At 38.8% G+C, this 15,336-nt stretch overlaps 1 protein-coding gene across 1 annotated transcript in view; it reads left to right on the top strand.

Moving 5' to 3' along the window:
* The window catches only part of EDIL3 (EGF like repeats and discoidin domains 3), a 160,864-nt gene that overhangs the window by 99,167 nt on the left and 46,361 nt on the right, over positions 1–15,336 (top strand). Inside the window, exon 8 of the mRNA XM_075727116.1 lies at positions 5,234–5,418. Within this exon, the coding sequence (XP_075583231.1) occupies positions 5,234–5,418 (185 nt within the window). The remainder of the gene's footprint in view (positions 1–5,233; positions 5,419–15,336) is intronic.

Raw genomic sequence — 15,336 nt, 5'->3', positions numbered from 1 at the left:
TGTGTCTGCCTGCTTACTGTACAAACAATAGTCATCCAGTTCACGAATAATATATCAAAACAGCTGGAGTTAAATAATTCTCAGTCCTCTATTGGCATCAAAACCAGATTCAGAAATGAAAAGTTAATGCATTAATCTCACTGTAGCCCTTTTCCAATATAGATAGGTTTGAGAGCAAATAGAAAATTCTGTCTAGCTGCTTTAGTCTATTAGGTTGGGGTGGGTTTTTTTATGTCTTCCATTTCTGGAACCACAATTTAAAGTAAGTTCTTGCCAGAATGACCAGGAATTGTTTTGCTCAAAGAACTGTGAAAGCTACTGAAGTGAATTCATTTCAGTGGTCTTCTAACAGTTTCAAGGTCATCATTTCTTAGAACTGCAGGCAGCCAAGGCTCAGCAGAACAATTTCAATCTTACTGAAAGAAGAGTATAACTATACATAACGACAGACTAATTCACTCTAATTCCAGGTGGTCTGTCTTAGGCAGAAAAATGCTTTGAGAAGTCTGGCTTCTCTAACAAGTCCTGGTGCTAGAGAAGAGAGTCACTACTGAAGGGAGGGAGACTGTCTCGCAGCACCAGATCATCATAAAAACTAATTCTCAGGACAAATGTCAGCAAAATGTTCAATATATATAGCTTTACTTACCAGGAACGATTCTATGATTCTATGACCTATGGTCAGATCTTATTGAAAACCATGATCAATGCTTGTGGACTTGGTCATCAATAAATTAGGCATTAATTTTCATGTCCTTGTGTTCCTGCCTTACTTGTGTTTTGCACATCTCTGTGTTGTAAATTCCCTTCCCTTCATAGAGCATTGATGTGGGGGGAGAAAGAGATCAGAGCTACTGTTTATCAGAAAGCCTTTATTCATTAAGCTGTTATTATTAGTAGCATCAAGCTGGTGTTTTTAAAAACAGATAACTGTTCACACAACACAGTCACTCATGCAATTCACTCACACACTGAAACATCTGCATATAGCAGACTCTGCCTTCTTGCATGTGATCCATGTCATACATTGTTGATGCTCGTGTATGTTGGTGTACCGATTCAGCAAATTCTTGGTGTTCTGAGTTTGTCAGTTCTTGCAGAGGATTGTTGGTCCCTGGAACTTAACCATCCCTGTGAGACTTATATAATCTTCTGAGCATTTAATTCTCCTCTTTTTGGCATGTTGTTCTCTGATAACTGTTCCTCTGTGCTAACAGTATCTATAGGTACCATTCAAACAAACTCACGTACAAGGGGACTTTGTAACATCTTCATTTAATGCTAGATTCCCCTCCCCTTGTTCGTCTTCAGCACTGTCTAATCTGGAAAGGAATCCTATGTTCACTAATAGTTAGAAAATTTTCTACATCTCTTGATTTTCAGAAAAGAAAAATATCACAGTATTAATCAAAACAAAATCACCCTTGCCCTCAAATAATTGACCTATGCCGCTTTTGCCAGTACTGCATGAATCCTGGCCCAAGACAAGACACATGTAGACCTTTGCATGCAGATCCATTTGAGATGTTGCCTCTACTGCATTGGATATTTAATATTTCCTTTGAGGGTTTCAGCTTTCTTGAAAGAAGAGGTAGATGAGAGGCATGGTACAGGATGCAGGCTGAAGATTAAAATATTGTGCCCTCAGAAGATTCAACAGAGAATAACATTCGTGTGGATTCTTTCAATTTTCAGACGCTAATCCACACTCATCCTCATTATTTCACTGCTCCTGTTTCATTGAGCCAGATCAAACAAGAAGTAATTGCAAACTTATACCTAGATAGGTTTAAACATAGAGTTATCAGATATCATTTATCACAGATGGTGATATCCAAAGCATCTCAAACATTTTGACCTAAGATGCTCCACTGAGAATAGCCATAAGTAAGTCTACATCAGCTCCCACTAACTTTAACAGGTTGTAAAAATGGGAAAGGGAGATTGAATCCTTTCGCAGGGACATTGCAAAGCAATTTTAAAGAAGATACAGTGTCATGAAGAGGAGATGCCCCAGGGAGTCATAAGCATTATTATAAATACACTTCTATGAGGCATGACTATCTACAGACACAAAATTTTGTACTAGTTTGATGATTCTGTCCTTTGCACTTTAGGTTATAGCTCACCTATCAAAATAAACAGTTAATATCTTCTGTCATTGCAGCAGGGTGCCGTAGGAGCAAGGAAGTGACTGGGTCTGCTGCTGCTCTCTGTGGCACAGCACTAAGACATTGTTCTGCCATCTGTGTGCATCATGTTTGTCTCTTCTCGTTCTCATTGTTCTCACGTTCTCCTGTTACCTTAAACAACTGTCTTCCTCCTTCCTTTGGGGCACTGGAGAAGGAAGGCGTGTGTAAAATCCCATTAATGCATGCACACATGCACAACACACAAGCAGACACATCTGTTGTTTCATAAATCAATAATAATACTCATAAAAAAGAGAACTATTTTTGATGGATTGGACCAGCACTGAAAAACAGTTTTGACAACCCATGTTTTTGTGTCAGGAACTTCCTTCAGATTCCTCAGATGAAACGTTCTTGCTGACAGCCCTTGTGATCCTGGAGTGATACTTCAGAATTGAATAATAAGCAAAGTACTTCTGTAAAGCAACAGATGAGTCTCTCTGATTTGTGCTATCAATTGTTCCCTCCTACTCCGAGGAAAATTGTTTTGTTGTTGTTTTGAACTAGGTAGTTCATTCTACAGACAAGACTGTGCAATTTCCATTTTTTCCCCAAAATTAACTCTGTTTTCTGTTTATTTTTTATTGAATATGAAACATGTCAGTATTTCAAATTTTAAATACAGTTGTTACTACACTAAAGAGCATATTATTATTATTATTAGTCTCTGGTAATATGTATTTGCTCCTGCTGTTAGACCCCCCACAAAGGGCCTGGCCTTTCCTTCCTGATTTGAGTCTTTAATAATCCCATTTAATTCTGTGTGTTTGTTGTGGTTTAGCCCCAGCCAGCAACTCAGCACCACGCAGCCGCTCGGTCACTCCCCCTGCCCCGATGGGATGGGGAAGAGAATCGGAGGATTAAGAGTGAGAAAAACTCCTGGGCTGAGATAAGAACAGTTTAACAATTGAAATAAAGTAAAATAGTAATGATAATAGTAACAATATTATAATAATAATAATAATAATATACAAAGCAAGTGATGCACAATGCAATTGCTCACCACCCGCCGACCGATACCCAGACAGTTCCCAAGCAGCGATCGCTGCTCCCTGGCCAACTCCCCCCAGTTTCTATACTGAGCATGACATCATATGGTATGGAATAGCCCTTTGGTCAGTTTGGGTCAGCTGTCCTGGCTGTGCCCCCTCCCGGTTTCTTGTGCACCTGGCAGAGCATGGGAAGCTGAAAAGTCCTTGACTAGCAGAAGCAGTACTTAGCAACAACTAAACCATCAGTGTGTTACCAGCATTCTTCTCCTACTAAATCCAAAACAGAGCACTATGCCTGCTGCTAGGCAGAAAATTAACTCTATCCCAGCTGAAACCAGGACAGTGTTAAACCTGTAGGAGAAAGAGAAAGTGGAGTCTACCAAAAAGTCTTTGCTAATAATATCAAAGAAACTAAGAAAGAATCAGGTCTTTAAATCTGGGTAAACATACTGTGGAGGAAATGGACTTTTAAGAAAAAGAGAACCAGCTTTGATATCTAGCCCCAGTAAAGTGAAAAACAAAATAAGAACTTTGAAGGTGTATTAAGTGGCCACATAGTGCTCTGGCTCTATCAAGAGACACCATCTGAGGAGGGTCATGGTCCCGGCAGGAAAGCCTTCACAATTTACATGTGTGCTCTAAGAAACACAGCTGGTTACTCAGCAAATGATTACCTGATAGGAACCAGCTCAGCAAAATGGGATGTGAGTGTCAGGTGGAAAACCTCCCCAGTGATACATAAAGTCAAGGTTCTGTGTATTCACAGTGATGATGCACCCTTGCAAAACCAGGTATGTTAGATCCTGGGCACACTCTTACTCAATGAGTTAGATTATATTAAAATATTATTTGCAATTTAACTGCATCAGGTCAGCTACTGAACTAAGTTGGCTCGTGAAATTTGTGAAGTGAAAACTTTGGGACAACTGCACACATGCATGTTTTTGACAGCTGGGGCAGGAAGGAAATGAGAACTGCTTCTTTTTATGTTCCCATTTGCATGTTTCACCTTTTCCTCAAACAACCATTAAACATTACTCCACCCAGCCATAAATCCACCTTTCCTGACTTCTCAGCAGCCCTCTCACTCTCAGCCACTTGACTCGCCTGTCTTTTCCTTATTTTTCTTAATCTTAAAACCATGCAGCTTGCCTACCTCCCTTGGCTTCCAGTACTGTTGTTACAGTGCTGCTCTCAAAGGGTGTCTCTCCTGTTGTCAGCTTGCTTCTTCTCTCTTCTGGGTCCAAATGTACCTTCTGTGTTTCCAGTGTAAAACAGCAAGGTAGAGGAACAAAGAGTCAGTCATTACTTTTTTGGTTGTTTTTTTGGTTTTTTTTGGTGTTTTTTTTTTTGCATGGACGCCCAACAGAGAAAGGAGAAGCCCAAAATCTATCTTTCACTACAATCAAAATAACTCTGTGATGTGGGACACCCACCTGGTTTAAACAAATAAGCCTTTAACGCTTGATTTCCCCTAAGTGATTATCTCTTACTATTCTCTCTCCTTCACAATTGTTTTTCTGTAGTCTTCCACTGTCAGGGGGTGTTGGGGCTTTCTAAGTTTTTGGCTAGGTGTCAAGTAATTCAAAAGTGTAGAAGGCTCAGTGCTTGTTGACATTTTGCTTCAGCAGTGGCTTTGAGAAAAGGTAATGTTTCCTCAGTAGGCAAACACATGGTTGATGTGATATGGCATAAAAGCATGATAAAATCGAACTGAATAAGGGAAACAATAGCAAGCTGCTGGACAGGAAAACAAAACCAAGATAAGAAGAGATGAAAGTCATCTTTTCTGTTTGTTTGCCTTCATAAATTTATGCAGGATAAAACACATTGAATTCTCTATCCTCTTTTTGATTCTTCCAAGGTAGTGTTGAAATAAAATGCCTTGAATTGGCTATTTTTCGTTTGTTTATTTGCAAGTCCCTCCAACAATAGTCTTGATTGAAGACTTTTCTTTGAGAATTGCTAGTTTTCTTTTCCATAAGTGAAAACCTAAACCACCTACAGGGATAAGTAGGTAGTGTCACAGATCTTATTTTGCTATTCCAGGTTGCTCTGAACCCCTGGGGATGAAATCAGGACATATACAGGACTACCAAATTACTGCCTCTAGTGTTTTCCGAACACTCAACATGGACATGTTTGCTTGGGAGCCCAGGAAAGCCCGGCTGGACAAGCAAGGCAAAGTTAATGCCTGGACCTCTGGCCACAATGACCAGTCACAGTGGCTGCAGGTAAAGTTTCACATATGTTCTCCCAAATGTTTGTCTTCTTTATGTTTCAGATATGGGGAAGGTTGACTGGTTTAGGATTACACTCATATTCTTCAGCTTCTGAGTGTAACTCTCCTAACTCTGCCACATGTAGATGATAAAGCTAGAATAGCTGACACAAACCTTCATGTCTTTGGTACCTCAGTTGCAGAAAACCCTGCTCACAGAAACCTTCACCTCCACTAGCCAAATCTTACGAGTTGCCCAGTAGCCATGAATTTTCCTTTGTTAATGGACACAAATAGTAGTTGCAGATCTGTTTCACTGGCTTATCCTCTTTTGTTGAGAGAGATGATTTTTTTTTTTCCCCTCTTCTGTCCTTTCAAAGCTCCCTGGAAAAGCATATTTACTTCAGCTTTGTGCACATTAGCAAATCTAGCCCATAGAAATTATTTTTGTCTAATTGAGACTGCTCAAAATTATCTTCTGACACCTCTCTGAAGCTAGCAAGACTGATTCAGCACTTGAATTCATTATAAAGCTGTGCATGGGGGTTTTCAGCCTGGGAGTGATTTATATAAGTCAGTAGTACGCTAAAGTGAAAGATAGAAATAAATCACTGGTATGGAAGCCTATCTGACCAGTTGCTGACACATTTACATTTTTTGAACTGTTGAAAATAGCAGTGTTTTGAGTCAGTTGCCAGTTTGCAGTGCAGTTCTCAGTGGGAAGCCTCAATAGCACTAGACGTGGCTACTAACCCCCAGCAATCTTTTCACATATAAATTATGACATATTAGCTTTTTTTACCTACAGTTGATAAGCAATTTAGCAATATGATTCCTATCTTTTCTCCAAGTTTACACACATAATAAAAGGAAGGAGCAGTTGCCTTGTCTATTTAACATTTGAATAACTGAAGATCCTGGGATTTGCTGGAAGTTTTTTAGAGCAGCTTGTTGAAACAGCACTTAGTAACTTCTGGAGAGGAGGAAGATTGTATTGCTGTGTTTTATGGTGGAGAAGCAGATGAAAATGTTTCTTCACATATAAGAGAGGTAGTTGTATCATATTTAGCCCCATCAGTGATACCAAGAAACCACGCATGGGCAGAGACTCCACAGAAATATCCTGTGGTGTTTTATTCCTCCTGCAGGTGACAGTGAATTTTTAATTAATTACAGATGGCAAGGGGCTGCAGAGTTAATTCTTATATTCTAAAATTTTCCATTCTGTTCTAAGTCTTGCTATACTTGAACCTACCTGAACCTGCAGATTGAATCTGACCACTTGCCCAGTCTCTGCGAGTCCTTGAAGTATCAGGCATACATTTTTTATCTGGTCAAAAGAAAGTTGTGAAGAAATATTTGTCTTTTATTTCTTTTGTCATGTGGCTATGATATAGGTTCAGTAACTTCACAAGAATATGACAAATTTACCCTTTCCTGGAAGTCATTGTACTTACAATATTTTTCCAAAGCAGTATGATAACATTTCTTGTTTGAAAAAAACTGGGGGTATTAAAACCACTTGTTTTTTCAGTGCTTAAAGTGGTCATTAACTTCTACTATAGGCTGATTGTTTTGAATTCAGTACACGAGTAGAGATGGGCTCACGTGCTTCTAGTCTAGGTAACAATTCTGTAAGACAGACATGCCTTTCATTTAAATTCATTGTTGCTCTCTTTGCTGTTTTTTCTTTAAAACTCAGCGAATTTTATTGTAACCTTTTAACACACTGACTGCAATTTTATCATCATGCTGCTTTCATAGAGTTTAGTCAAAACATAGTTGTAAGAAAAACCATGTGAAAGCAAACTTATTTGTATGCCCTTTTCCCTCAGCAATTATGTATTACAAGGGATGATCCCAATAGCAATTCCATGGTATCCTAAAATGGGCTTAAAGTAAGACATAGATTTCTGGATTTTGCCAAAGTAGCTGGCCTACCAATATGATACTTCACAGTGTTAGCTTTCCATGTCTTTTGAATTTTCTCCACATGCCTTACTTGTTTTATCTTTTACAATTTTCACTATAAAGCCTATGAGATTGGCTAAAAGCCTACTGATTGCCTTTAAAAATTATTGTTGTAGTACATGGTATGTGGATGACTTGAACAGTTCTGTTCTGACTTACAGTTATTTTGGGGGATGCATGCCCAAATGCCATTGCTATCAACTGTTCCTCTGTTTAAAAGCTTGTGTGCTGACACATACCTCAGAGCACCTGCTGTGATAATGGTTGCTGAGAGGTGATGCTTCCATCATATGCATAAATGCTACTTGCTACTTATGGGCAGTTCACAGCACTTTTGGATGAAGCCTAGAGATAAATTCTTCTCTGTCATGAGCTGAGGTTATTTTACTTGGTTTTCTCTCAAAAAGGAAAATGCTGAAAATTCTATGTATTTAAAAATGCAGCCATTAACAAGTATGTCCTTTATTTTAAAGTGTTCTGGATTGCTATATCCATAATTCAGCTCCAGAGGGCAGGAATACGAAGTATTATGTGGCTCTGAACACAGACCGTGGATTTTCAGGTTCAGGAATACTCAACTTATTGGTGTTGCCATTGTTGAAAAATCTGTTGTGATCTAGACTCTACTCACTCACAAACTCCAGGTTCCCCACACAACACTCCTTTACACCAAACACCATCATTAGTAATGGAAGAAAGTATTTTTATGATGTGGGGGAAAAGTTAATGAGATTAGATGACCAAAATCTTACTTTACCAGCTCAGTCATAATCTGGGTCTGAATTTCCTCAGGTGCTTGCTCAAAGGCACTCTTGCCATTCCTTTAAAGACGATGCTGCAGAAGCCATGTCAGTTACCTGGCGTAATTCGTAGCACAGGAACTTCCATTAACGTAGGTAACCTACCTCCTTAGTGTCTCTATACTCGTCGCAGTTGAAATCTATGCAGTTTGGTGATACAGAATAACATAGTTGTTCAGGTTTGGTACCAAACCTAATGCAAATAATCAGTTCCAGCAGCTCTCTCTGCTACTGAATACTTTTCATAGAATCATAGAATCATAGAATCATTTAGGTTGGAAAAGACCTTTAAGATCATCCAGGCCAACCATTAACCTAACATTACCAAGTCCACCACTAAACCAATTAAGGGTAGAGTAGCAATTTCATGTTTCCTGCCTTGGAGGCTAAATTATTTTTAATGAAAGTAAAAACTAGGAATCATTAAGATTGGAAAGGATCTCTAAGATCATCAGTCCAATCATCAACTCAACACCACCAAGCCCACTAAACCATGTCCCAGAGTGCCACATCTACCTGTTTTTTGAACACTTCCAAGGATGGGGACTCCACCACCTCTCTGGGCAGCCTGTTCCAATGCTTGACTACCCTTTCCATGACAGGACAGGGACACAATCACCTCCCTGCTTCTGCTGGCCATGCTGTTCCTGATACAAGCCAGGATGCTGTTGGCCTTCTTGGCCACCTGGGCACACTGCTGGCTCATGTTCAGCCGTCTGTCGACCCCACACCCCCAGGTCCTTTTTGGCCAGGCAGCTTTCCAGCCACTCTTCCCCAAGCCTGTAGCATTGCATGGGGTTGTTGTGACCCAAGTGCAGGACCCAGCACTTGGCCTTGTTAAACCTCATACAGTTGGCCTCGGCCCATCGATCCAGCCTGTCCAGGTCCCTCTGCAGGGCCATCCTACCCTCCAGCAGATTGACACTCCCACCCAGTTTGGTGTCATCTGCAAACTTACTGAGGGTGCACTCAATCCCTTCATCCAGATCGTCGATAAAGATATTAAACAAGACTGGCCCCAAAACAGAGCCCTGGGGAACACCGCTCATGACCGGCCGCCAACTGGATTCAACTCCATTCACCACTACTCTCTAGGCTTGGCCACCCAGCCATTTTTTTACCCAGCAAAGAGCACGCCCGTCCAAGCCCTGAGCTGCCAGCTTCCCTAGGAGAATTCACTGGGAGACGGTGCCAAAGGCTTTACTGAAGTCCAGGTAGATGACATCCACAGCCTTTCCTTCATCCACCAGGTGGGTCACCAGGTCATAGGAGGAGATCAGGTTGGTCAAGCAGGACCTGCCTTTCATGAACCCATGCTGGCTGGGCCCGATCCCCTGGTTGACCTGCACATGCCTGTTGAGCGCACTGAAGATGAACCACTCCATTTTTCTATTTCTTTCAGATGCTTGGTGACTGCTCTTGTAAACAGGTTTTCACCATTCTGTGTCCCATTTTCCTAGCCAAGACTGTCATTCAAAAGAATTAACATTTTCCTCAAAATCCATTCCCACTCTACTACTGATTTTCTGCAGTTATAAATTATGAAATCAGGACAGCAGCTTAAACTCCCTTTTCTCTATTTATTGTTAGTTAAAATTTTTGGTGTTTTAAAATATTTCCTTGTTTCTGCTAGGTCAGCAGATGCCATATCCATCATTGTATTGATTTTCCACTCTCTCTCACTGCCTAAGGACAGCAACACCTTGTACTTTAATGCCTTTGTCCATTTGTCCTTTGCCTGGTGCTTCAGCAAGTAATTTCTCTGATGCTGTTTCTCTGACCTACTGTCCTCTGCAATATTCCTTGGAGCTGAGGCATATCAATTCATTTGGTGTCTCCAAATAGCTGGAGCTTTCTTCCCCTCTCCCCTCACCACCATCTCCTTTGCATAAATTGTTTTGTATATTATCCTAGTTCTAACTTTTTAATTGTACATGGATATTGTTAATATTTTATCTTAAAACCAGTGATATGCTCGGTTTTTTGAAGGCCTGTATCTCTGCAGAGCACAGCTGGATGAAAAGGATGCCCATCTTGGAAGCCTGCTGAGGTTCCTTTTATATCTCCATATTATCTTCAGGTCACCAGCAGCACTGCAGTACCTTTATGTTTCTAGTTGTAGTTGAAACTTTAAAACAGTTTACTCGCTGCAAAAATTACTTTCATCTGGTTACTTAGCTTGTATTTTGCTGCAAAACTAGTGGAAGGTTCTGCAGCTTGATGTGCATGAGTGATAAACCTGGTACAATTTATCCACAGTTCTTTTATATAGTTACCATTGAGCTCAGATGATTTAAGAAAATTATCCCTGCCTTAAACAGTAGAGTGAAGCAACAAGCAATGTCTTATTCTAATGTTTCTTTTGCTGATTCTATGTGATGGAATCAGCTAAGCACTTAGGGAAAAAACAGTTGCTGATAAAGATAGCAGATTGTTTAAAGATTGACAAAACAACTGTTATATATACGTACACATTTTTAAAATGTGATGATTTCCAGTAATATAATACATTTGGGTTGGGTATTTTCCTGCCAACCTAATCTCCAGTATTAGACAATATTACTGAGATTTTTCATTAATGCTGTTAGAAAACAATTGTCTCAGTGCTGCAATTGACTTACTCTTTCAGTATAATACATTATCGCCTTCTTTACATCACAAAGTCTCTTGTTTTAAAACAAAGGCAAAATTGTATTCCAAATATTTATTCACTTTTTGTTATATATATGCAAAACCATCTCTATCTACAAAGTCTCATGCCATCATAGGATATACTTATCTTCATTGTCTAGCATTTATTTACAGTGTTTAAGCTTCTAAATGATCAAACGAAAGAGTTATTATTTAAAGGCTAAACCAGACCCAGCATCTACTCAGTTTTTCTTAAGATTATTCTTACAGAAAGTAGACTTTGTGCTACATTTCTCCCGTATTTACAGAACTTGACAGTGGTATGTGTTGTGCTTTGCACCACCAACACAAGTCATCCAAAATTGTCTAAATACCAAGATAAATGAGGATTAAAAGAAGACAGAGGGTAACCATGCCTAATGCTATGTCAGCTCCAGCAGTCTCCTGCAGAGCACAGCTAACATGAGCCTGGAGAGGCAACCCAGACCTTTTTTTGCATTTCACCAAAGTTACTGGGTACATAACCTGAGGCACAGGGACTAAACTTCAGTAATTTTTAATTTTACAGATTCTATATATAAAATTTACATATGCAATTTAAAGGTATCTTAAAACATCTATTTCTAATGAGTTGCTTAGGCTCCTTCTATAGTCAGTGGAAAGAGGACAGCACTGTCAGGGAATAATTCATCCTACCCTAAAGTAAGTGTCTCAAGTTTCCTGTTATGAATCACCCTGGAGATATGCCTTTGCTCTGTTAGCCACAAAGAGATATAGACAGTTAGCTTAAACTAGAAGATGAATTTTTGAATGATGAAAGTTACGTGAGGTGAATCCTTCCCTTTTTTAATATGGGAAAAGAACATTATTTTTCATCTTACATTGCTTAGCTGAGCTTATTCTAATGTTGGTGTTCATTTTGTCACTAAAAAAAAGGTATGTTGTTTGTGGTCTCTCATGTGGTATTTGCTTCTCGTCTATTATTGCACCTGCCTCTTTCTCCCCGTTTTTGTTGTGTTTACCCATTTATTTGTAATGAATTCTAAAGAGGCTTACTAGATAGGAAATCACTATACTGTAGCATTTCCTAAATGCTGAAAACAACTCATAAGGAGAAAATTGTGTGGATTGTTCAATTATCTTTTGAATTGTGTGGTTAGCAAAGCAAGCATTAATACCAACACTGGTTAAAGTAGCCAAATAAGTGGTTTCTGTCTGGCCACCAGCTTAAATATTTTATTTTAACACCCACACTCTGGAAAAAAAGCAAATGCTTAACAACATCTTAATTAAATAAGGACTTGAAAGACCCAAACCTGGAATAGGATAAAATGTTAGTTTAAGACCAATCTAGTAATTAACATAATGAGGAAATTACATGACTTCTAGAAGGCTTGGACTGCTAAGCAGTATGTTGTGACTGGTCTTTGAAAGATACAGTATTCTATGGGAATTGTAAGTTTAATTATAACACATTATAAACAAAGGGCATGTATCTTTCTCTGCAGCTTCAATAAACCACAGCCATCACCAACAGATCAGGAAAGGAATCGATGTCCTTTACATGTACAGCAACAAAATGTCTCTCTCATTCTTCACATGCAAAGTTGGTACTGTTTTTTTAATTATAATTTCTCACAAGTAGAAAAGTGAGTTCTCAGATTTCAGATGTCAAAAGACAAGTCGTGCAGAGATCAACCTTTCTTTGTGCCATGCTTTTTATTGGGATACTGAAAAGTTATTTACACTCAGTATTCGTCATTTTATCTTTTCAACTCAAAGTCATCTTTTTCTTTTCTTGTGGTTCTTGGCAAGGCAGCTGTCATTTTCTGCTTGAAGGACTTAACTTGACACTCAGCTTTGGCACCTCTTGGTCTTATGCTTACCTTGATGAGGAGCTTCACAGAGTAATATTCTGTTCACACAGTCTGATAGTTCACAAGATGCAGCAACATAACAAGGCAGGTTATAGATTTCCCTATAAAAAACAGCCAGTGGTACAATAAGGTAGTAATGGACAAATAGTTCCAAGTGATTTAGTCAAAGACAAAAACAGGTAAAGAGAGATACCCACTTCTAAATTGCACACCGTTGAATTTCTCTACTTTGAACTGCCTAGGCTAGAATGCCAAACAGGCTGCTTTACTGACTTCTTCACTTGCCCATAAACCATAGACTTAAGTTTGCAACGAGATGGTCACTGTTTGCTTTTAGGACAGTGCGTAGCTCGAGATGAACAGCAAGCTTTTTTGCTTTCTTTTTTTTTCTTTTTTTAACTCTGATCTCTCCATAAGTTGCCAATGCTTTTTTAATGCTACTAACAAACACATAGCTTAGAGAAATTGTATTAAGAGCTGTGCCTTCATTTCCTAGTTGTAGTTACCTGCCAGCAAATGTTTGACGGCCATTCCAGAGGTCACTCTCTAACCGAGTTTTTCCACAAAATAATTTCAAGTTAAATGTATTAGTCACATTAATAATGTTACTAAATTGTGCATTCCAGCATTGCCCTTCCTAAATTGCTTTTGACTTTGCAAAGCTTTCTTCTGCAATTCACTTTATGGAAATGTTTATAGTGGTAATTTAATTTAAGCCTTGAAATTAAATAAGGCAGCATAAAATCTTGGTTTATTTTGCCTTTTTAATGCTGTATTTAGGCTGTTTTTTATCATTTACAATTTACAATGAGGGTGGTGAAGCACTGGAACAGGTTGCCCAGAGAGGTAGTGGAGGCCTCATCCCTAGAAACATTCCAGGTCAGGTTGGCTGGGGCTCTGAGCAGCCTGATGTGGTTAAAGCTGTCCCTGCTCACTGCAGGGGGGTTGGGCTAGATGACCTCTAAAGGTCCCTTCCAACCCAAAGCATTCTATGATTCTATGATTCTATGATTTAGGTAGCAAAGTCTAGAGCCTTGGTAGAATCATTGATTTTACTCTGGCCTAATACAAGGAGATTGTTAGAAGGAGAGGTAGAATACAGAAGCTCTTTGTTGCAAGGTGTCCAGGAAATATGCAACAAATAGATACAGCATGAATATTTCCTGGGATAAAATTTGTATGACAACACCTTCATAAACAGGTACAAAGGAAAGAGTCTGTCTGAACTGTAAATCAGCTACAGTTAAGATTTTATAGGATAAAAATGTTTCATTGCACAAAGTCCTACTCTGTTCAGCTAATTATATTCCCTACTCTCTCTGTTAAGTCTTCAGTAAAAAATGAGGTGTTAACTCAGTGTTCCAGAGCCTATCTGTGAAACATAGCAAATTCATTATCACTAACAAAAATTGTCTGAGAAGTTTCCGTAAGCAGTTGAATCATGTCTAGCTTTAAAGCTTTGCAAGAGAGTACTGTCATTTCCCTTACTGACTTCTAGTTTTTCTCTGTGTATCACTCCCCTGCAGATGAAAGTTAAATTGAATAATGACCCATTTCCTATTACAATAACAGGTTTTGATCTTGCTTTAAAGTGGGAGTGTCAATGAAAACTCTCTGGTGGCTCTGAATTTCGATGTACATAGGATTTGAATCTGAAGTATTTTTTGTTATTGTGTGTTTACAGTGGAAATTTTGCTCTCTTATAGCAGCACCTTCTGAAAATGGCATGCATTAAATTTTAATGGAGAGATGTTAGTTTTTCATTGGTATAAATTCCTGCCTGTTTTACCTAGCTATCCTTTCCACTGATTTGAAATAATGTTCTGTCTCTGTTTGTGAAACAAAACTGTATTTTCCTTGTCCTCTCTTATGATAACAAAATGGCTGCAAAATTGGCTAGATAGTGATACAGAAGGAAAGGATGCCAATGTGTTTCTTATTCGTGCATTCTTCTTCCATGGCAGTGCTTCAAAATAGCATCCACTTTTCCCTCATAAAACTGTTCATTATTTCTGTAGCTACATCTGAATTAGTTTTAGACTCAAGCACAATTGGGCGCAGTTGCTGCCCCACAATACTTTCAGTCTTGACAAGACAAAAGGATGACAAAGAAAACACAGATGAGGGAGAGAAATGAAGCGGCCTTGACAAGGTCAATTATCTTTAAGCAACAAAAAATACCTGATGTAAAACCAGATGAGACAAAAGCTGGTGCAGGATGAAAGCAAAAGAATAGAGTGGAACTGGGTCTAGTTCTGTTTTGTGATAGCTCGATGCTTTATTAACTGAACTATGTTATTTTTATTAGCCCTGCATGTTTGTTCCCAAATGTTACTTCTTGGCTAAGCAAGACATAATTTTCTTCATGTATCTGTCAAAATCTTATGAGTAAAATATACAAAGGTCTTGGAAAGCTATTCTTCAGTGAATAGGCCTCTCAGTTTTGCATTCATATGATTTTAGTCTTTACACCACTTTAAAAACATAGTGAAGCTGTATTACAAGATTCTGGTTGACTTCAGAACATGTTTATTCAAAATCTTCTATTCATTTTCTTATTCTGTTCCCTAATAAAGTAGATAGAAACAGATTGGTTCCTAGCTTGGCAAATAATGAACAGAGATTGTATCTTTTTTGCAAAGTAAATAATGA

This window comes from Pelecanus crispus, chromosome Z (assembly GCF_030463565.1).
Source record: "Pelecanus crispus isolate bPelCri1 chromosome Z, bPelCri1.pri, whole genome shotgun sequence".
In the NCBI taxonomy this organism is placed as follows: domain Eukaryota; kingdom Metazoa; phylum Chordata; class Aves; order Pelecaniformes; family Pelecanidae; genus Pelecanus; species Pelecanus crispus.
The sequence above is the reverse complement of the archived record's forward strand: the minus strand, read 5'-3'. Positions and strand labels throughout refer to the sequence as shown.